Below are 23,823 nucleotides of genomic sequence, written 5' to 3'. Positions count from 1 at the left end.
CCGTGGCAACAGCCCGTCACAAGTTCTCATTCTGCCTTTCCCTTCTCAACTTCTCCGCCTTTCCTACAGCCACAGACAGTTCAGAGAATACTTTGGGATGGACTAATTCTTTCACGCATATTTGTTTTGATATAGACTGCACCTGGGAAGAGGCCATCCCAGCTATCTCCCATCCGGGTACCCATAGCAACAAGCCATCATCCAAAAAGAGCATTACAGTAAGGATAGAGTGACAGTATTAAATATTTACCTTGCATCTGTCCAATTGTTAGATCTTTATCCAGCCTGTCAACACCTACAATCAAATAAATAGATGTATTGGAGAAAAGCCAGAGAGAGCATGACTGTCTAATCAGGGCTTTACTCGACATTTTGAAAGAGATGTTTGGTGTGAAAAGCGCAAATGAAACCTCTCTGACACCCACCATGAGGATGTTTCATTGCTGCACCTCAGAAGAGTAAAGTGATAGGGAAGAATCCCAGCCAAAACTGCAAGAACGCATCCTTCCCTACAACTTCAAAGGGTATTTATCTTGTTTATCTTGGTTACACACTTAATTTCCTATCAGGGCACAAAAAGGGCCTACAGCTGCCTCTAGAACATCAATAATTTGACTTTCAGTTGAAAAGTTCACATCATGCCCGTATCTGCAGGAAAATATCGTAGTAGCAGAAACTGAATCATAGAATCATAGAATTAAGGTTGGAAAAGACCTCTCGGATCATCAAGGCCAACCCCCAACCCAACACCCCCAGGCCTCCTAAACCATGGCCCCAAGTCCCACGGCTACACGGTGGTTGAACCCCCCCAGGGACGGGGACTCCCCCACCTCCCTGGGCAGCCTGTGCCAGGGCCTGACCCCTCTGGCAGGGAAGGCATTTTCCCTCACATCCAACCTAAACCTCCCCTGACGCAGCCTGAGGCCGTTCCCTCTCGCCCTGTCACTGGTGACTTGGGAGCAGAGACCAGCCCCCCCCTCACTCCAGCCCCTCTCAGGCAGCTGCAGAGAGCGAGAAGGGCTCCCCTCAGCCCCCTCTTCTCCAGGCTAAACCCCCCCAGCTCCCCCAGCCACCCCCCAGCACACTTGTGCTCCAGACCCTGCCCCAGCCCCGCTGCCCTTCTCTGGACACGCTCCAGCCCCTCCAGGCCCTTCTTGTCCCGAGGGGCCCAAACCTGAGCCCAGCATTCGAGGTGGGGCCTCCCCAGGGCCGAGCACAGGGGCCCCATCCCTGCCCAGCTCCTGCTGGCCACACCAGTGCTGACACAAGCCCGGGGGCTGGTGGCCTCCTTGGCCACCCGGGCACTGCTGGCTCATGCCCAGCCGGCTGTCAGCCAGCACCCCCAGGGCCTTCTCCGCCGGGCACTTCCCAGCCCCTCTGCCCCAGGCCTGGGGCGCTGCCTGGGGTTGGTGTGACCCAAGGGCAGGACCCGGCACTGGGCCTTGTTAAACCTCACACAACTGGCCTCGGCCCACGGATCCAGCCTGTCCAGGTCCCTCTGCAGAGCCTTCCCGCCCTCCAGCAGATCGACACTCCCACCCAATTTGGTGTCATCTGAACGGCAGCTTGGATCTGTCCTGTTTGCTCTTCTTCCACGTCATACTACAAAAACACCTCCAACAGCAGCCATACATGTGCTCTTTTGGTATTAGAGACTCCAAGCTAATTCCAGATCTGCATGGATCAAACAGTCTGGTTTATGATATTTCAAGATACGTAGAGAAGTCCCGGTGGAAGAGACAGATCTGCCAGTCTCAGAAAAAGCCTTTAGCCAATTGCTGACCCTATTTGCTAAAATACAAGTGGGCTATCACTGAAGTGAACAGCCAGTGAACCTAAACAGGACTGGAGGAGACACGTACCAGCTAAAAGCAAGAGCTTTGGAGTTGGGCAGCTTAGGAAGAGGTTAGATAAACCCCTGAACCAGCCATCCCAGTACTTTTCTGTTTTCGCCAGTTCAATTCGCCACGTGTATAAGTGCTCCTTCTTTGTCTGCAGGGAGGAGAGAGAGCTCTGCATTAGTGATCAGTAAAACAGCTGAAATAAAATGAACTCAGGAGTGCCACTTGGAAGTACATATTAAAAATTTTGGCTCCCTCTGGTGGATTACACACTTCCAGGGGATGAGCCTCCTTGCTCCTGAACTTGTCTCCAAATCCCAGCCAAAGTACACAAGTAGGGAACAAGGAAGGCAGCAGGAGCTACACCTATGGATGAAAAGATGGCTGCAGTTTTCAGGGCACTCAATTTGCTATCCTTTACTGGCACAAATAGCTCACAAATTGTCTGAACATCCAGGCTTCGCTCTTACTTAGGTGACACAGAAATAAAAGGGGCTAAGCTGGCTACGATGATTTTCCTCGAGCTTGCAATTGCCTGTAAGACCTCCTGAATGCTACTGTGCCTTGGGAACAAACAAAAATACCCCAAAGACTCGGAAAAGAGCATTCCTCATTCAGGCCAGAAGCCCCATTTCAAGCCATATGCACTGTATCTCTGAGTATTTGAGGAAAGAAAACCAAAACGCACGCTTTCAGGTGACAGTCCAAGATAGAATCAGTGGTGCGAGATGAAGAAGAAAAACAACAGCCACAATATGAAGTTTTCGGTCCCTGGAGTTGCTCCCTTCTATATTAGAATGACTTGGATAACTACCGGCTGCTTCTCTTGCAGGGGAGCATCGTGCAAACACAAGCTGAAAACACAACAAGAAACTCCCTACCTCTGTGTCATCTTCTTTCTTCCTTTTGTTGACAGAGCCTCCCCCCTCCTCATCCTCTTCCTCCTCCTCCTCCTCTTCAATAATACCCTCCACTATGGCTTTAGGACATTCGGGACTGGCAGCCCCTTCGCATCTGTGAAAATAAAACCGTAAACTGATTCCCTGCCAAAACAAAAAAAAAAACCTAACAGGTTTTAACCTAAAGTAGTCAGCAACTTCTCAGATACCGGCTCATAAAAATTCCAAGTTTAAAAGTAGCTGTGGATGAAAAATACAGCCATGACTAGTCACGGGACCGAGTGCCTGTGCAGCACATGTATCTCAGTGCAAATGTAAATGCAAACAGCTACTTAAAAGAGGCAGAAGTGGTCAAACAATCAACAATAGCTTTTTTTTTTTTAACCAAGTACAAGACATTTGTAAAGGGTCCAGGTATGGTAAGGGTTAGAGTGGCACAGGCAGGTCACTTGGATCCCCCAAACCCACCTCAGGCCACTTCCAAAACACAATGGATAATTAAAGCATTTCCAAAAGGAAGTGAAAGATAACACAGTCAGACGGTCAGTCTGGCTTAGGGCAACATTTCTGAAGAGGTATCAGACTAACGCTTATTTCTTAACATGTGCAGGAAGGCAGAAAACCCAAGGAATACACAACCGGCAGTAGTTAACTTCTAAAAACATGGTTCTTGGCAGATTTTGCCCCAGGGGAATTTTGACCAGGTTTTCTCCAAGTGCCATGATTATGATTCAGAGTGCTGCTGCTGGTATCAGCTGTGATCAAGTGACGACAGATTTGTATTTGCTAGAAGAAATGTTCACTTCCAAGTGCATTGTAAAATAGACAAGATGATTTTCAGAGCTTTAAAAACACAAAAACAAAAAACAAACCACCTACTGTTTGACTTGACCGACCATAGAAACTCTGGCAGATTCAAGATTTCTTATTTGTCCGCTTTTTACACTAGAAAAAAAGATCAGAAGAAGGGCGGAAATGGTTACTAAACAGTATCAGTAACTAGCAGGCCCAGAAACAGGAGCAAAAGCCCTTTCCAGCTCACAATTCCCCCAAACTATTCCCAGACCTGCTCTCAGAAGGCGTTCAGAGTGGCTCACGCTACCTGCCAACTTACTTGAGCCCCCTCATTGTCACTGTAACTGTGAATTCAAAAGACACGTGGGAGAAGAGCTTATGGGGAAACAGTGAAATAGGGTTATACCCACCACGCTGCAGGGGACAGGGAGAGCTCAGAAACCACACGGGTATTTGGCAACAGAACTGGGCTTTCTGCAGTCCAGTCTATAAAGCTAACGACAGGGCCTCTCCCTTTCAAACCCAGCTGCCAAATGGGTACGTAATTCGCGCTGAATCGGAAAAAGTCCTGTTTCTTACATGTGGGATGGATGTCTCAAGCTTCTTCTGTAACAGTTGGGGGGCTTAAAAGGAAGCTGCAATTAATACTATGATGCTTTCCATTAGTTAAAGCTCTTAGAGGATCCTTCTCCAACGCCCAGCCAAGTCTCCCAGGAAATTAATGATCTTTGAGACCTCTCTCCCTGTCAAATCAGCTGAGGAATTGGCGACAGTAATTGGGGAAATGAGTGTGAAAGGAGAAAATGGACAAATTATATAAACTTTGTTTCCTTCAGGAGCCAAGCTACAAAGACAAGTGATTTTGGAGCCTACATGAGTGCATGCGTTACCTCCACTCAATGGCATTTTCAAGTGACTTGAATGTTTTGGGACGACTCCTTAAGAAGTTCTGCATGCTGTTCAACGCATCCATGGCTGTACCTAAAAACAAGTATTTAACTTTATGGCATCTGATGAAATAATTGCCACATCCCTCTGTACAGGGAACAGAGGGAACTCTCTCAGGGAGAGCTGGAGCTCACTGGGGGTTTAGTGCCATTAAGGAAAGTACAGCTTAGTCTCCTAAGCCCGCGGTCACGCCTGCTCGCATATTAGAGAATTAATATTTGAACAGATAGGACATCCAGACAGTAGAGAAGGCAGTAACCACTCATCAGCACCATGCGTTGTATAAAAAGCCACCCCTCTCCCTGATAACAAGAAAGTATTGCAAAGAAATTATCAGGAAAATAGCAAACAGAGAGCCCGTCTGGGAAAAGCAAAAGGAGGAGTCACACTGGAAAGACTTTTGCGTGTGTAGTGTCTGTTAGGAGGATGGAATTGGCCTTGGTTTAAAAACCAGGCAAAACTTTCCATCCTCGGGGATTTGGGGTTAAAAGAAAGATCAACATGGAAGACAGAACCCCAAGGGTCCAGAAACCTGTCCAAGGAAGGGTACACACGCTTACCTTCCACAACATCAATCATGCACAGACCCAGTAAACTTGGCACCAGATTGGCGACGGCCGTGTGCACTGCGATGGCACCCCCCATGCTGTGCCCAATCAGCATGATAGGGGGAGGAAGGTCCCCGTACAGAGCTTCAACCACGTTTCCAACGTCTCTGCCAAATCGAGATAAAAGCATGGTTGGCATCTCTACCTTGATACATTTCTGAAGCAGTTTTGTACAATGGGAGGAGAAAGAACAGATCCAAGATAGATGTCTGGCTCCAAATCCTCTCTATCTCATTTAACCCACAGGTAACTGAGACAAGTTTATTCTCTTATTGCCGTTTCATCTAGGCACCAATACACAAAATCATTCAAGCCAATATTTCCTCAATAAGCATGTCATTTCCCTTTTTATTAACAGAGAGTGCGCATTTAAAAGTAATCCCTGAAGAGAACACCTTACACTGACATTAGCTGGTGGGAATTTTAAATAAAAGGTGAGAAAGCCTCAGGTCCTCTCGCATGGAAGCAGAGACTAAGAAATCCACCGTTCTGAGAGGAGAAACCTTTCGCAATTAGAGAAAATAATTGAGCTCGGCTGACCAAGGCAAAAATAAACAACACCGAGCACAAGCAAAAAGATTCAGACTCTCTACGAGCACAAACACTACAAGGCATGGGGCAATCTCCCTGTCCTTTCCATAAGGCACGTTACACCGAAGCTGTCGCTGCAGTATGTGAAAGCTGGCTGGCATGATTCACAAAAACCAGAACAGCAGTGGAGCGAATGATTGAGATCTCCTGAAGAGCACTGTAGTTTAAGACACCCAAACTGGCTTTCCTGACTAAAACCATTCAGAGGAACCAAAAACCTGAGCAGTATTGCAACTAAAAAATGGAAAACAAGTTAAAAAAAAAAGCCCAGGCTGACCAGCTTGTTTAGTCTGTCAGAGAAAACTGCTTCAGGATTTTATTTAAAAAAAAAGAAAAAATGAAACCAAGCTCTAATTTAAGGCTCCCATTTAAAGGCTATTCAGGAATAACTTTCACACTCGTTGCTAAGAGGAGAGAAAGGTTTAAAAACAAAAGACAACTTGTTTTCCGCCCGTGGTAGTGCTGCTCCAGACCTAAAAATCCTCATCATTTCATACAGCACCTCCTCAGGACAGTAACACATCAGGACCTGACAAGCCGTAAGCAGTAGCAATAAGACATACAATGGAAGTCAGAACACATTTCACACATGGCCTCCCCACAACAAACCAAGTGGATTTGTTCATATGAAGGTTACAAAATCCTTCGTGATTTAAATGTAGTCATAGCAAAGAGTCTCTTTGTACTAAATGTGCACATAACGTAATATGCTTAGCAGTGGGTATTTGCTTTTCTTACAGCTTTGTCAAGAGGGGGATTTGCAGCCCAAAGCAGGTCGTGGTCGTTTGAAAAAGCAACTCCCTCCATGCTTGAAAGTCTCAGTCTGTGACCTATGCTCTGGGGATGCCGCCGGTCCAAGGCGGGCACACTCTGAACGTTCGCTTGAGGAGCTAAGGAAGAACCAAACTGGTGATTTCGAGCCAAAATGCCCCATTCGGTTACGTCCGAGGAAAGCATTCCCCCTTCTATTAGGAAATCTCTATCAGGGTTACAGTGTGTTGCAGGTTTAAAGTGTTCATTGCAATGAAGCCACTGGTGTTTAAACTGAGTTTAGAAACTGAGGGCATCTAGAGAACGACTCCAGTTTGGAACCTGACCCAGCTGGAAGAGGTAGCATTTCAAACAAACTTGAAACTGTCACAAAACAGAAGGAAAAGAAGGGGTAACTACCAGAATCACGTGAAATGAAACTATCTTCCAGCTCCCTTGATTGAAGGTTGTGTGTCCTCAAGTAGTTGTTCAATCAAGGCAAGGAAATAAAGGTTTGTGAAAAGAGAAACACTGAAGAGAGAGCATAAGCTTCCTTACTTTGACATGGTCTCTGCAGACAGATCTTCAGGATTCCTAACTTTCGTTTCTCCTGAAAGGACAACAAAATTTAAGTTCATGTCAGCTGGGAGCCTTCAGCCTGCTCTGGACTTAGAGCAGTGCCTGTACAAAGCTTTTAGGCACAGTTATTAAGAGCGAGCCTACTGCAGTTAACATGAATAATTAACAAGCCTGGAATTAATAGGAACGGTTGGTGCTTTATCGCATTATAGCTTACGGGTAGGAAACACTCCCCGCAACTGTTCCGTATTTGCAGCGTATCTTAAAACTAAAGAACAGACCTTATTTCTACTGGTAAAGGCCACCTATAAGTTATGAAGGCAGGGGTTGGTGCCAGTATGTAGGAAGGACCGAGTCCACCACCACCTCGCACAAAGGTGCAGGGAGTCGCAGCTTCTGGCACATGAGGACAGGTGACTGCGGAGCTCTAGAAGCCACTTTTCCATCTCTGCTTCTGAATAAAAATTGGGATGTCTTAAAGGTGCTTTCTTAGCCATCTTGGGAGGGATTCATTACATCTTCTTTAAAAAAAAAAATGGGAACATGTAACATGCTTATGTGATTTTAATTTTATTTATTTTACTTACCATGGCCTCGGAGATCTAACGCCACAATCCTGCACTGAATCCTGTTAATGATTGCGGACTGCAAGAAGGGACAAAGATAATATAATTTGCCAAGTGCCACACCTCAGCTACAAAAGGCTTAGCAACATTAAGCACTCCCTGAAAGAACAGCAAAAGCTCAGATGGTGCGATGAAAACCCTCTACTGTCAACAAAGTGGCTCCACCTGGATTGCATGAGGTGTCACGGAAAGCGAGCAAGAATATTCCATGTAAACTATTCTTAATTAACAAGGGCTCCACCCTTTCTACAATTGTTAACGCCGTCTCCGAGGATGTTTTTTCCACTGTGCATAAGACATTACGTGTTTCCTGGGATAATGAATTCAAGCTCTGTAGCACCTCTGAAAACTGAAATGCAAGCAGTGGGATTACAGACACCAAAGTAATGCCCCCGCCCTTTGCTCAAGCCCCACACGTTATAAAATTAGTCTTGGCTATACACAGCAGACATGAAGATGAAGCAGCTGCTTTGCAGCACACATTCAATTTGCTCTGAAAGAACAGAATTTTACAGTAAGGCTGAAATGTACAAAAACTGATTAGTCCAAAGGGGTCGGCGGGAACAAGCGAGGAACCTTTTTAAAGTAAGGTAGGGCTGCAATACGATTATGGCTCTATTTATTCCTGACAGCTCAATTTATGTCAGTTATTCCCGTCATCACAGTGATTAAGCGACATTCTTTGTTGAAAGGAAGACATTTGTGTTAAGGAATCATTGATTATTTAAATAACAACCCTGCAGCAGTGCGGGAATTTGTTGAGGGATTCTTAATAGAACCACCTACATAACGGGCAGAGATCTGAAAGCTACCCAGTCCTCATGTTTTGGTTGTTCAGCTACGCAGCTCCTAAATGATGGTAGCAGTTGCTCTCCCCCAAACCCACTGAATCCACAAGGTAATACATTAGAGCCCTTAAAGACACTCTGAAACCTCAACCTGCAAAGCACTTACGCACCTAAGCAATAATTTAACTAGTCAGATGAGCCGTCTGCTGCTAAAAAATAAGATTATTGTCAGAAGGGAATAAGGAAAGAGGTTTGTCAACATGGTGTGAGAGAACGGGAAGCTTTCCAGCACCCGGAGTTTCATCCAGGTAGGAGTACTTTGGCCAAGAGAAGTACAAACACATCATCCAGAAAGTTACCGGGCCATTAAGCAAAAGAAGAAAGGAGCACACCACTCCCACAGGTGTTATTTTGTTTATAGACAGTTACTCGATGGTTCCCAATTTGGGTTCCTTCTTGGGATTTTTGAGGGGAGGGGTTTTTTCTTTGGTTTTTTTTTTTAAATCACAGAATCATTAAGGTTGGAAAAGACCTCTCGGATCATCAAGGCCAACCCCCAACCCAACACCCCCAGGCCTCCTAAACCACATCCCCAAGTCCCACAGCTACACGGTGGTTGAACCCCCCCAGGGATGGTGACTCCAAGTAAAGTTCTGGTCCATTCCAAACATTTAACGCTTGATTGCTTGGGACAAACTTTCATTTCAAAATGCACAAAGGAAGTAATTCTATAGCGGCCACGCAAAGCCATGAGCTATTTGTTGTAGTAGTTTCTTTTTCCAGATGCAGTCTCAAGTCCCAGGCATAAATCTGCGTGAATCTTGTGTATCGTCTAACTTTGTTAAGTGCTAACAGTAACATAAAGAGCTAGTAACTGCAAGGCACAGTGTCAGAAATCAATCGTGCTGCTAAATTCAACTCTGGAGGTTTTTAAATGTAAAAATGGTACTGGTGTTGCTATTGGAAATAAAGAGCTCTAGAGTGGGTGGAAGTGTCTTGTAAGAAGCCCTTTCCTTAACTCAGAAAAACCTGACTTTATACCTCTGCCTCCAATTAAAAGCAGTGACCTTCCCCTACATCTGTTTAAGGCACTTGTATTAACATAACCAAACCACTAAACTAGCAGAGGAAAAGCTCTTGTCCATCTTGGCAACCAATGAGCTACGAGCAAGTACCTACAGCATTTAGTGAGACAGAGATTTAAGACTTGAAGTTCAACAGTTTCAGAAGACCCGTATCTGCACCAGCCTCTGCGTCAGCTCAAGTTACAAATGAACTGTTAGGTGTAAAACTCCTGTTCAACACCAAAATTACAGTGCAGCCAGCGAAGTATTTTTCTACTGCATCTCATCGTAATGTAAGATGGTTTATGATTACACCATCAGGATTACTCACAGTTGTCATGCTGGGAAGTCAAGAGCAGTCGCTAGCGACTCCCGTAAAACATTCATTCTTGTTACTCATTTGAATCTCTGCTTAAAGACTAAGTGATCTACAGCCCACCAGACCGCTAAAAGGTAACAAATATGACACAGGCGAAGGCATGGGGGAGATGTAGAGACTTCATCTGTCATCCTATAGCATCCTTCTGTTAAGGGCACCCGACAGTTTGAAGAGCTCCTGGATTAAAGAGGTCCCAATTAAAAATCACACTGCAAATGATTTTACTTGAAATTCTTTAAAGAAGTTTTCTCCCTTAACTCCCTTTATTTTTTCAAGGGAATGGGTGGGGGGCAGAATTACAGTTTGGTCAGTCCCCACCTCACTTTGTGTTTCCGAGAGTCACTGGAGCGGCAAATGAGATTTCTCAACAAGTCAAACAGGACCTCAACCACGCAAAGATAATATTGTTATGATGAGATAAAGCTGTTGAACTTCCACCAGTAGCCATGGAAAAGCAGCCTTCTGAAAAAAAATGTCTATGCCAGGATGAGAAATGTCTTGGCACTTCATTAAAACACACAAGCTATTCAGCAGATGTAGTTTTTGGTTACCGCTGATGGTTAAAACCTGGACGATAAACCTTTGCATGTGCTCTGCCTATTTAAAATTTAATACATACACCGACAGAAAAATATTTACGAGACTTCAGTCAGGTGCACACCAGGAGATTATAAAACAGTTTTCTGAACTGATTTTCCTGTGCTTAACACAGCTGACTGGTTAGTTGCCTTCCACACTCAGACAACGATGTTTGCCTGCATACACAGTTCTATAAAGCAGCAGCTTACTTACAGTAAATACAGCCCAGGAAAGCGCAGAATGGCCTCCACCATGTAACAGCAGCAAGACAGGCCCCTCCAATCCGCTTTTGTAAATTCGAAAAGTGTATGAACAGTTAAGGACATTTCACAGAGTTATTTGAAGGCAGTTACTCAGCTGAATGTATTCTGGAGCCTGCGCCACCCAACGTTGTTTTGTTTTTACCCTTGTGTCGGTACCCGAGGCCTCATTTCTGCCTCTGAACAACAAGTGTGTGCAAACATAACCTGGACAAAACTTCACCTGCTTTATTTAAGTTTCAGGAGTTGTTTTCACGCTGCCCGGATCTCCTGCTCTCTGTAATCCACGCATCTCCTGCCCCGCACCCTTTTCCCCCTGTGCGCAACAGTGAATTGAACAACTACGAGAAAAACCAAACCAGGATCAGCACGCACTTTGGAGAGGGTATTTTGGGAGTATTTTCCTATTATTTCCAAGGAAAAATGTCAGGTAAGCCAGCAAACAAGATTTTTAGGACAATATAGGTACCCTCTGGAACATACCCAGCAAAGACTCTTCATCACGGTAGCTGAAGTCCCCTTGCAGTGTACACACAGGCACTGAAAAGTCCGTTTAACTATCACTAAAACCAGTGTCACTTAGGGAAAGGCACTGAACCGACAGTTGTGAGAGCTGTGTTCAGCGCCCAAAACTGCGACCGACAGATCATACAAAGTCACCTCACTCCCTTCTGCTGTCTTCCCTCTGCTCTTGAGGCGGATAAAAGCATTCCTCTGAATCTCACCATGCTACCCGCAGCCACTGACTGAGCTGTTCATCATTTTTCTGCTGAACACCGCAGCGCCCTTCGGATCTGCAGGCTGCAAACACTTCACACGCAGGTGCTCCCTACACCATTTCAGTTGCAGCGAGCTGTGTCAGCTTAAATAGTCTCATCAGCTGGGGTTTGTTCACACAAGGAGATCTGATGGAGCAGGAACAGGTAGCTGGGGCAGAACAGTGGGCACCAACTCCATTTGTTAATTAAGCTGCTTCCACAATACGCATCTGTCCAAAACCTTTCACATGGGAGCTCAAGCTTCTGTTAAAGGCTATAAGTAGCACAATAAATCCCAAACAACTAAGATTTGCTTAAATTTGGGATGCTTATGTACACCACCTACCCAAATCAGTCCACTGCCCTTTTTATTTTATTATTTATGAAGCCTCGGGGGTGTGCACAGCCCTTACATCAAAAGCAGACAAGGTGCACATCATAAGGAATTCATAGGATCAATTAGAGAAATGCACTTAATAAACACAAAATAACAAGCTGAGTAAAACAACAAAGAGAAAGAATTTTCTCATTTCAAAGCATCACATGCTACTGGCATTAGAGAATTACTTACTAAATTGGTATTTGGAGAGAAATAGCTTGAAAGTTCAATTTTCCTAATGGCCAAGCTAGAATATGCATGCTTAAAAACGATGCAACTATTTAAACTGCAAGGCTGTGTTATTTAAACACAGACTAAAATGTTTTCATTTTGTAATTAGGTTAAAAGACCTGGAAGTACCTCTCAGACCTGCTTTTGCCAGAGCTGCAGGCAGAGGTAGGACTGATGGGAAGCCTTGTCCCAGCACCTTCACACACTGTACTTGTTGGGGCACTCCCAGTTAGCAAATGGCCTGGATACAACAGCATTTGAGCTCGTCGAAGAGGATGACTGCCATCAGCTGGATTAAACAGTAACTGGAAGACTGGGAAAGAGGAGTCGGCTTGAAAAGAAGTATAAAAGAAACATGAACACTTGCAAAAGGGGCACAGAGCTTGGGAGAGAAAACGGCTGCCGTCAAAACGTGGTTTGACACTGCCAGAAGACTCTCTGATGGCATCACCGCCCCCGCCTTGGCCAGAGCGAGAAGCCCCCCTGTCTGCACACCAGCTAGTGGACTGACAATTGGGGGCGCAACAAGTAGTGACCCACACCTCAGGTGTATATATGTAACCTCACACGGTGCTTTCGCAGCGTCATTTGCATTAGTAGGAGCAGCAGAGGTAGCGTCTACACCTCCCACAGAGACCCGCACAAGTAAGAGATCCTGCAGTCCCAGAAGAAACTGTAACCCACACTTCTTAGAATCACAGGATTATAGAATGCCCTGAGCTGGAAGGGACCCACAAGGACCATCGAGCCCAGCTCCCGTCCCTGCACAGGACACCCCAAATTCACACCGTGGCTCTGAGGGCCTTGGCCAAGGGCTTCTGGAATATCGCCAGGCTGGTGCCGTGATGCCTCCCTGGGGAGCCTGTGCCAGGGCTCCACCACCCTCGGGGGGAAGGACCTTCTCCTAATGCCCAGCCTCACCCTCCCCTGGCACATCTCCCTGCCATTCCCTCGGGCCCTGGCGTTGGTCACCAGAGAGCAGAGACCAGCCCTGCCCCTCCTCCTGCCCTCGGGAGGGAGCTGCAGAGCGCCATGAGGCTGCCCTCGGCCTCCTCTGCTCCAGCTGAACAAACCCAGGGACTCCAGCCGCTCCTCGTACGGTTTCCCCTCTAAACCCTTCCCCAGCCCCGCGGCCCCCTCGGGACACTCTCCAGTAGCTTTATACCCTCCATGTCCTGCGGCGCCCAACGCTGCCCACAGCACTCGGGGTGAGGCCGCCCCAGCGCGGGGCAGAGCGGGACAATCCCCCCCTCGCCCGGCTGCGATGCAGGGCTCGGTGCCCCCCAGGGCACGGCTGGCCCTCTGGGCTGCCAGGGCACGCTGGTGGCTCGTGTTCAACTTGCCGTTGGCCAGAGCCCCCAGGTGCCTCTCACGGGGGTGCACGTGACTGTGCACCTATGTTTGTGTGTGCAGGAACAGAACTTCCTGGGATTTGTCACAGAAAGGTGTTTAGAAATTGGCAGGTATTTATTAAGAGCTCAGCATTTAGTGTTGGGGTTTGTCTGTTGTACTGCTGATACTGATTCTGAACATAGAGCTCACTGACTGCCAGTTAACTACCTGTTGGTGATAAAAACTAATAAACAGCTTTGATCCTGATATGGTTTAAACTATGGGAACCGATGAGTATTTCCCTGCAAAATATATTATTGAACCATTGGAAACACTTCTTTAAATTCATGATTACTAAAGAAGCAATGCCAGGAACTGACCTTTCTAGTACCTCTTAGCTGCCCCCTTAGAAGGGATAGCTCTAGTTACTGACCCTGAGCCTTACAGAAGAAAAAATGGAAGATGGAAGAAATACATGAAAAAGATGAAGAGAACCCAAATAAACTCAAGGAGAAACTTCAACATAATGCCCCCGTCACTGAGAATAAAGAAAGTTCAACCTAGAAAAAAGGATATATCCTTGCCAGTTTCATTTTCTACCACAACGTCCTCCATAGATTCAAAGTACTGGCTCCAAGGCACCGGTGAAAAATCACGCTTTCTTCCAGGGCTGCAAGACAGCAACAACAAAAAATAATCAGTAAGATGTATTTTAAAAATCTTTCATTTAAATTGGACATACAGTGAAGAGAATACACTGGTGTTACACACAGTTTAGGACTGGAAGCAAATGAGGCGTCAGTGAAATTCCCATACAATATTAGCAATTTTATGGTGAGTAAAGAAATCCTCTTCCCCCCCCCCCCCCCTCTAATTGTTGCTCCTATTGAGGAGATCACAAAAATGCACAGGAAAACCAGTGGAGACGCAAAGAGAAGAGTATTTTCCTGGTAAAGCAATACCACGGAAGACCGAACAACGGCAATTTAGACTGGCAAATCACACAGACCTAAGGCAAGGGAAAAGAACACGAACAGGGCACACAGCGACACTGTCCCAGCACAGTCTCCCAATTCACAACGACCCGCAGGTCTGGCGCTTCAAACGTCAGAGTCAAAAGTTATTAAATACCTTTGTATTTAATGGTCTTGCTCTAGCCTTAAAGCAAGCCTGATGCTGACATGACTGGGAGCACCCCAGTGCCTTGAACACTGGACGCCATCCTAAATTTATGACTCAGCCCATGAATCACAATTAAAGAATACGTCCCTCTCCGAAGTCACCTTGACACCACAGTATTGCAAAGCAGTGTGTCAGCTATTTACTGAAGGTTACTACTAATTTACCATGTACTACTTGTCGTGACACTACAACTTTCCTAGAAATCTAAGTTTTGGAAGAAATGTCAAAGTCAACCCGTCCCGAAGGCTGAGCGGCTGGTAGAAAAACCGTGGGGAGAACTGAAAGGTATGGTATATAGAAGAAACTTAGAAACACTGTTGGGGGGGAATAAATAAAACCCACCAGGTTTAAGTTAACAGCAGCAAGTTTTAGTTACGGCTCAAGTTTCCTGGAATTTATTGCAATGGTTAAAACTTTAACATATTTGTAAACAGATCTAGTATTTAAATACATACATAGAGTACATACATACAGTAGGGCAACACCAGGACTGTGAAGGAAAAGAACAAGACCAAATTAATTCAGTATATGCTTTCATATCTATCCTGCCTTAGTTAAGTATAAGGACCACGAGAACAGCATGACAATAAAGACCAACAGACACTCCTCAAGCTGCCTTCCTCCATGTTCTTAGAGCCACGCAGGCAGCTGTCTGTGATTCTGAAAATATCCTGTATAAAAGCATTTTGTTAGGAAGGATGCTGTCAAGTCCGGCAATGCCAGGAAAAGGTAGTGAGTCCAAAAGGCCAAAGTTATTAAGAAAATTTTAAAAAATAATAATATAAAAAGGTAGGATCTTTAAAAGCTGTATTTTAAATGAAGGATCATAACAAGACTGCGTAACACAGACGCCACATGAGAATGGGTTTTCGGCCTCCAGTTTGCTTTGCAGTTATTCCCAGCTTGCTGTAATTCCTTCAGAAGTCAGAATCTACCCATACAGAATCACTGTCATCAAAAAAAAACAACCCACAAAAAACCCCAGGAAGGTAAAAGCTGGCCAAACTCATTCCAATCCCCAGAGACTTCTGGATGCCCAATCCTATCCAGCACAAACGAGGGAGCTCGTGCCCAGAAGCAAGATCTCCTTCTGTTACACCGTTTGCCAAATACCAATGAACGAGCATCGCACAGGCAAGAAAATCGTAGCAGTGGATTCCGGGGGAAGAGAAGGTGCTTTGGAGACGGGCCAGAACTGTTGTGTTAAAAGAGGATTCAGCGCGATGAACAGTTTGGGCGTCGGCGCTACCTGTGGACGGCTTCATGTTTAGTAACTACTACTATTTGGACAGATTTCCTCCTTTTGTATAAGCTGGTATCTTCCTGCCAGTGCTCCGCATGCCCAGGGAATAACACCTGAACAGAGGCAGTAAAGCAAAGCCTGGTTTTCCCAGTACCACATTTCTAAAAGGTGAATCACAGCCACTATTCCCCATAATCAGTGAGACTCATCGCCTCTTAATAATAAGGCTAATTTCTGCCACAGTTTGTTGACAGGTACATCGCAAAGCACTGCAACAAATTATGCCTTCAATTAGCTGCTCCTGCAGTACTAATGTCAGGTCGCATCCAGTGCCTTAGGGAATGCAATTCCCCCAAATTGTTGGGTGAATGCAGACCTGTTCTGCGGCCATCGTATAAACCAGGACTCTCAAAGGTGCCCAGGCGAAAATCCAATTTATTTTTCGCTTCCATCGAAAGGTGCAGCTGTGCCCTCTCTTTGTACCCCCATTCCTAACAAAAGGCTCCACAATCAGAATTTTCCTGATGACTCAGTTGATGCAAAAATCTGTTTCTCAGGCTGATACTCAGTAAGGCTAAAAGAGTAAGGCTTAATTTTGGCAGTGACATAATTAGGCTAGATTCGAGCCCAGTATACAGGATGAGTAACAGTGCACCATTTTAACAGGCATTTTGCACTTCAGCTCTTCTGGGGGAGGCAATCAGCACAGAATATTAAAATCAAGCATGGGCGTGGGGGGTGAAAGACCTTCACAGAAGAAAAAAAAAGTCTCCTCTGTTGAAGGAAGTTTCTCCTGAATTCTTGGCTTCCTAAAGAAACACAAAGGAACAGACAAAGCAGCTTTTCAGTTTTGTAGAAACAACTCCTATTTCCCCTGATATTTCTAGAATATGAAACATAAAACAACCACCCCCTGAAGGGTCCAAATTCACTTCTGTGGGTTTCCAAGACTTCAGTATTGCTCTTGTCAAATTTCAATTAAATAAAATGGCATGTCACACACCTACGTAAATCCAGAAAATATTAATCTCTTTTACTGCCTCAGTTCAATCTCATTCTCTGATTAAAGAAAAAATATCACAGTCAAACCTTCGCCTTTCAAAGAATGCTGTAGATCAGGAAGAACAGAACGATATTTTGTCAAGATGACGAGTTGTAATAATATTGGGAAGAACCAAGCACACCTGCATAGGTGTCCAGGTATCCAAGGGAGGGAGACTACATTTGCCACGACACCGATATGACGTGCTAGGAAAACCATAAACACAAACACTCCCAGTGCAGGTCAAGATTAAAAAAAATGAAACCTAATGCTGAATTTCATAAGCAAGAATTTGGTATGAAATACAGCAAACGCGTATTATTGATAAGAGCTTCAAGCTACCTGCCCTACAACTGGTTTATCTTCTAGGACCACAAGATGACGAGAGACCGCAAAGGTCCATCCGGCTCTGCAACGTGTCCCCGAGAGATGCCAGCACGGCAAGCGCTCTGGAAAGGGTTAAGCAGGCAACAGGGGATGACCTCCAAATTTTCACTCTAAGCAGGATGGGGATCTCCAGAGGCTGCATCCTCAGCGCTGCGTTGCATTAAGGGAGGACAGTTTCCATTAGCTTGTCACATAAAATACAAGTCACTCCCAGCCAGTGCTTGTTCCACGACATCTGTGACAACAGGGCCACAATTTAATTAGGCTTTGAGCAAAAAGGAGTACTTCTGTTTGGTTTTAAGCCCACACTGTGATAACGGTTGTCTGTTCCTTACAATATTAATGACTGTAAACAGCCCTAACGTATTGTCCTTGCCTGGACTATGTGTTTTTCAAGCCAAGAGTCCTACTCTATCGATTATCTCCTTGCCTGGAAGCCATCCTAGCCCCAACCACGTTTGCTCTCCGTATTATTTCTGTTTTTTTCTGGAGATGGAGAGAACTGCCCACAGCTTGGATGATTTGCCTTCTCCAGTTTTTTAAGAGGTCGGATGTGCAGCTAGGGACAACAAATTTCATCACCCTTTTAAAATGCAGCATTCAACACAGACTTCTCCACAGCATGTCATGGCTGGCTTTAGGTTTGATTGTCCTAATTCCAGGTGATTAGCAAACATCATCACCTGCCTGGCTACATCGCTTCCAACATAATCCATAAATCTGGTAAATGGCAGGACCTCTCCGGGAACCTCCCCTTTACTGTGAGACCAGAAAGTTTGTAAGCGGACTCTCTTACTCTCTTAAGGGAGGCAGAACATGGGGGGATCCTGGAGCAGGTTGCTGATTAACTGTATCATGCCAGATGAAGAGTTTTGGTTGTGGTGACAACTTAATTCACTTTTGTGAAAGCAGGGTTACAGTACAGACAGCCAGGATTACAGAAGACAAGGGAACGCAGCAGCCCATGGACTAGTGCAAGGACATTAAACCCATATTGTGTAGGAGAGGTATGAAATCCCATGAATCATCAGTTTGGGATAGTTAGCATCAAAATTAATCCCACCAAAAAACAAGAAATGAACTTCTCGCAGTTGCACACCAATGCCACAAAGCCCAAGCTGCAACAACGTGAAATAGCTTGAGCTGTCACTGAGGGCATCTGGCTCAGGGTCCATCACAAACAGCAAAACCCATGTCATACTTTCTACCAGTAAGCATTCATTTTTAAGCATTCAACACTGCCAGAGGGAATATTAAACACAGCTCTAACAAAATCAGCTACCGATAGCCAAGCCACACAGAAAATATTCATTAATCCTGCATGGGTGAGAGCAGGTATAGAGGGACCCAGCATTGCTCCTTTTCTGACAGATGAAGAACAGATCTCAAAACCAACAAAGCCACATCACGCACCCAGGCACAAGGCAAGAAACCGCATTAACAGGACGGGGTGCACGGTCCTGGGGTGCACGGTCTCCGAAAGCCGGTGGTCCATTGGCTGTGTACATTGAAGTGAGAGCGTGGTGACCCAGGCCGTGGCGTGATTCTCAGGCATCTAAGGACATTCTCAGCTTGGGGCACAGACTGTACCACTACTGCACAAGGCACTGGTGCCACCATGTCTGGAATACTGTTCTTGCAGCTGGATCAATAATGTAAGGATATAATTTAAGAGGATTTGAAGAAGTAGAGAAATAATTAAGACTGGAAAACAGGGCATATAGCACGAAGCTTTACAGAGCCAATCTAGTTAAACATGATGCCAGGACTGATGTGGGGCAGGGTGGTGGGGAAGTAAAGGGGTAAGCTAAGTTAACTTCACCCCAGTTGCTCAAATTGAAGGGGATTTTTAGCTCATTTTCTCAAGCAGATGTCTTCATGAGCTCAGATAACCTGGAGAACTTGGTATCAGTCTCAAGCCTCTTAGGTTGACTTGAGGCAGCTCTTTCTCCTGGGACTGGAAGGCAAAGAAAAGGCGACCCTCCAGTTACCGAGGGCACTGATACACAGTCACCCTAATGTGGGATAAACCTGCGAGGCTAGTGAAGACGACATCTCCTTCCTTCCCCATTCCTCCAGATTTAACCACTCCCCGTGGACAGATCTAGCTGAAAACAAAATGGTTTTCATAGAATCATGGGATGGTTTGGGTGGGAAGGGACCTTTAAAGCTCACCTAGTCCAACCCCGTGCCATGGGCAGGGACACCTTCAAGTCAGTTAGGTCGTTCAGAGCCTGTCCAGCCTCACCTGGGATGTTTCCAGGGATGGGGCACCCACAACTGCTCTGATCTCTCCCAGATCTTTCAGCCAGATCTGTTCCCTACCTGGCTAACCGCGAGGCCACCCAAACACAGCACAACGGAGAAGATGAAGACAAGGAGCAGGACAGTCGCCTCCAAACAATGCTTAGGAAAACGCAAGTGACCTCTGATTTAATAGTGAGCCCTGAAAAGGTCAGAATAAATGTTGCAGTTTTCTACAAAACACCTGGTGACCACAGGAAGCTGGGCAGTGGCTGATTTTAGAGAATTATTTCTCTCAAGAAGAGAATTAGTATCTTTGATTTGTTATTTTTCCTAGAGCTTCTTTTTTTAGCACTACATCAACACACATTCAAAATTAGAAGGCCAATAAACAGCAGCTGTGATTTTGCACCTTCCTATGCTGAAGCAGTATTTTGCTGACCAAATATTTAAACTGACAGAACTAATTACTTGCTTTTTCAAGTATCCGGCAGGCCAAAACAGAAATGGATCCAATATAATAACTTTTCTAGAATGATCCTTAAACTCTAAGCCAGCCAGCATATTAAACTGGAATCACAAAACAAATTCTGGGCACCCTCTACAGCTAGTTTTATCCTATTGTGCAGCTTGTCTTCTCCACCATGTACTGAAAACGTGCATATACTGCAAGTGATCCGGGAGCAACAGGAGCCCATGCGTCTCAACAAATCTATTCCCAATTTTTAAAGGGGTTTTCTTTCAGGTTATTTACCTAAAAAGGAAAAAAAACAACCCAAAGGTTGTACCAAGCAAGGAGAAGCATTTTTAGAAATGCCTTTTTTTGCTGACCCAGAGTCTATACTTAAAACTACCAACACAATTAAAGAACACTGTGGGCATCAATCAAGATACTTAATTCTTACACCATATTTGAACCTGACCAAAGCAAATCAAAACATAATTTATATGTAAGAACTGCCACAGCTGACAAGTTGCATTTCAAAATTCTCAAAATAGACAAGGGCAGTATTTTAAGCTCTGCCTTAAAGCTACTGAATATGTAAATTGTTTCTTTATTTTAAAAGTTTCAAAAAAATTGTAAGAAGGAGGGAATTAGTTGCAATCGTCATGATCGAACTACACAGATCAAATCCAATCAAGGCCTTCCAGATAATTAAAAGATCTAGGAGATCATACATAATTTTTATTCACACATTGGAAAAGAACAGCAAATTCTTCTTAGTTTCCAAATCCCATCCAGATCCTCAGCTCTGAACAAGCTAGTTCTGTAAGCAAACTAGGGAAAAACATAAGACAAAATAAGAGAGCACACGCACCGGCTGTTACAGCTGTCAGGAGCTGCTTCTGCGGGTCTCAGCCCTTTCGCTTCACTAGCCATTTTGCAAACTCCATTATTTGATTTCCCCCAAAAAACTGGGGCCATAAAGTTTGATTTTATTTCCATTTCAAGTGAGTGATTCAAACAAATCACTTTCAATACGCAGGTGACCTCAAACACAGCCTTAGACATATCTGCTCCTTAAAGGACACTGAAAAACAAACTTCAGGTTCCTCTCAGTGGTGTGATTTTCACACACTGCTCGAGTCAAAGAGAGGCACCATCTTCCTTAAATACAGGCAGGGGAGTGCTACGCTGGCAAAGGCGAGTATTGCTGGAACAGCGCGCACACGTGTGTCTGCAGACAGGCGGGGGCTGCGATTTAGAGGGAGCAAGGTGGCAGAAATCAACACGATGTGCTGTGAAATACGACGAAATTCTAAGCGTACATCTCGTGCTGCCACAAAACTACGTCGCAGCAGCCATTTTAACTATTCAGTGGTTTTACTTAAATATTAACATCCGTGTTCCACACGGTCAAGGATCCAACCACCCTTCTGTTTGCATTTTCACACATGCCGTTACTTCGATACACAACTGGAAGCATGGGAATGTGCAGCTGCAAGCAGAGCTAACACTCACAGCGATGGAGCAGAGCACTGGGCCCCGCATGACGGTCCCACGAGCACAGCACAGCTACTCGCTTTGGCCACTTTGACTTCTCGAATGAGACTCTCCAATAAAGAGACATAAGGAAGCGATCGTGCTGGAAAATGGCAAAAAATCATTAAAAAAAAAAAGAGAAACAAGTCTATTTTTACCTATTGCAATGCAGCAATAGGCGACATTTTATCACAAACTACTGAAACATGGATTAACCCTTTAAAGAGCACATCACCAAAAAGGTACAAGACATTATTTTGGTTAAGAAGTCCTCAGTATAAATGGCAAAAGCTTCTTTGCAAAGCGAATAATCTCAGAGTAAGCTTGAAAATTATGTTTTGAAGAAAGCACCCTACCCCGTAACTTGCCTTTCCAGTCAAGGACGCTTGAGAAATCTCAGTGCTGCAGTAAATTATTTTTCTATTTTCCTACAGCAATAGCGTTTGCTGCAGCCTCTGCTTCTTATCATCTGCTTCCAACTACACCACACAGGCACATTAAACATGGCCTGCGTGGTTGATAAAAAAAAAAGAAAGAATAAAAAGGAGACTACCCAACACGCTAGTCAGAGGGTCGGTGAATATGAAGCACAGCATTTAGCTATGGAAAAAATCAGCTTGCCAGCACTGCTGTTTAATTCAGTTTAAACCCATTTTAATGGCCCTGCTTCCAATTCAAGAAATTCAGAGCACAGAAATAAAATAGATTTATAAACATGAGATGCTTGACACAGCAACAAATGTTTCTCTAAGTTTAAAATTCAAACTTTTACAGGGAACAAAAATAATTAAAGGACCATTTCAGTACAGCCTTGTACATTTGCCAGCACCACAAGCCACACTTATCTTTCTCTGTGGAATTAATCACATTCTCTTTCAGCGGCCTGACTATAGAATCTTGCACCTGTTTGTATTGAACTGCACCCTGCTAAGGCTAAACTTAGCTAAACTTAAGCCCAGGCAGAAATAATTTACCTGAATGCAGATAAGATTCAAGCAGCCCCACAGCAGAACTGTAGCCCACAACCTGAACAGGGGCCAGAGTCACACCACCAAACAAAACCCACACCAGTTCTGCTGAGGTGTACGAATGAAGTTATCACCTACAAATGTAGATGAAATAATGTTTCCTGTTCACAGGTACGGGAAAGCCTCTGTTGGAAGTTCCACGTCCAGTTTTCAGCTCTGCAACCAAAAATGAACACACAGCTTAAGGTGAGGAGAGATCAGAGATTTTGGGGGAAGAAGAAAAAGTAAAAAGAAGAAAGTGTTGAGTCTACAGACTGATTGGGTTCAGAAGCAAAGGTCTAGATGATGCTGACACCCAGCCGCCCTTATGTCCTGCAAGCTTCGCCAGCAACCAGAGACAAGGAAACGATACGATCACGCAAATAGGTTGACAAATTCAATTCCATGTAGTTCGGGTGTTCAGAAAGGTTGACTAAAATCTGAGCCACGGTGCCTGCTGCACCACTAAAACCAGCACCCATTACCCACCCTCCATCTTCAGACCAACGCTGGAGCTCTCCGACACACCACCACCCTACCCACGCGGGCTGAAAAGCCACCTCACCACCTTGCCAGATCTGCCTTCCAGGAAACACCACCACCATCAAATCATCCACAGCACAACAGCTTCATCTCACCATTACTTGCGCTTTGCTGCCTCCGTATTACACTTCTTGTCTCCTTTTTACCCTTAAGGGTAAGGGTACACCAGGCAACGCCCCAGGCCTGGGGCAGAGGGGCTGGGAAGTGCCCGGCGGAGAAGGCCCTGGGGGTGCTGGCTGACAGCCGGCTGGGCATGAGCCAGCAGTGCCCGGGTGGCCAAGGAGGCCACCAGCCCCCGGGCTTGTGTCAGCACTGGTGTGGCCAGCAGGAGCCGGGCAGGGATGGGGCCCCTGTGCTCGGCCCTGGGGAGGCCCCACCTCGAATGCTGGGCTCAGGTTTGGGCCCTCGGGACAAGAAGGGCCTGGAGGGGCTGGAGCGTGTCCAGAGAAGGGCAGCGGGGCTGGGGCAGGGTCTGGAGCACAAGTGTGCTGGGGGGCGGCTGGGGGAGCTGGGGGGGTTTAGCCTGGAGAAGAGGGGGCTGAGGGGAGCCCTTCTCGCTCTCTGCAGCTGCCTGAGAGGGGCTGGAGTGAGGGGGGGGCTGGTCTCTGCTCCCAAGTCACCAGTGACAGGGCGAGAGGGAACGGCCTCAGGCTGCGTCAGGGGAGGTTTAGGTTGGATGTGAGGGAAAATGCCTTCCCTGCCAGAGCGGTCAGGCCCTGGCACAGGCTGCCCAGAGAGGTGGGGGAGTCCCCGTCCCTGGGGGGGTTCAACCACCGTGTAGCCG

At 45.6% G+C, this 23,823-nt stretch overlaps 1 protein-coding gene across 3 annotated transcripts in view; it reads right to left on the bottom strand.

The window, feature by feature from the left end:
* Positions 1 to 23,823, bottom strand: part of PPME1 (protein phosphatase methylesterase 1) — a 35,700-nt gene that overhangs the window by 7,930 nt on the left and 3,947 nt on the right. For all 3 annotated transcript variants that reach the window (XR_010371252.1, XR_010371253.1, XM_064441583.1), the window contains exons 2-11: positions 13,984 to 14,077; positions 10,661 to 10,753; positions 7,599 to 7,656; positions 6,991 to 7,042; positions 5,044 to 5,198; positions 4,426 to 4,516; positions 3,620 to 3,685; positions 2,723 to 2,855; positions 1,863 to 1,992; positions 251 to 295 (exon numbers count right to left, since the gene is read on the bottom strand). Coding sequence is in view for 1 of the 3 variants with exons in the window: in XM_064441583.1 (XP_064297653.1) it covers positions 251 to 295; positions 1,863 to 1,992; positions 2,723 to 2,855; positions 3,620 to 3,685; positions 4,426 to 4,516; positions 5,044 to 5,198; positions 6,991 to 7,042; positions 7,599 to 7,656; positions 10,661 to 10,753; positions 13,984 to 14,077 (917 nt within the window). In the remaining 2 variants the exon portion in view is untranslated. The remainder of the gene's footprint in view (positions 1 to 250; positions 296 to 1,862; positions 1,993 to 2,722; positions 2,856 to 3,619; positions 3,686 to 4,425; positions 4,517 to 5,043; positions 5,199 to 6,990; positions 7,043 to 7,598; positions 7,657 to 10,660; positions 10,754 to 13,983; positions 14,078 to 23,823) is intronic.

The sequence above is a fragment of the Phalacrocorax carbo genome, chromosome 1 (assembly GCF_963921805.1).
Source record: "Phalacrocorax carbo chromosome 1, bPhaCar2.1, whole genome shotgun sequence".
Classification (NCBI taxonomy): domain Eukaryota; kingdom Metazoa; phylum Chordata; class Aves; order Suliformes; family Phalacrocoracidae; genus Phalacrocorax; species Phalacrocorax carbo.
The sequence above is the reverse complement of the archived record's forward strand: the minus strand, read 5'-3'. Positions and strand labels throughout refer to the sequence as shown.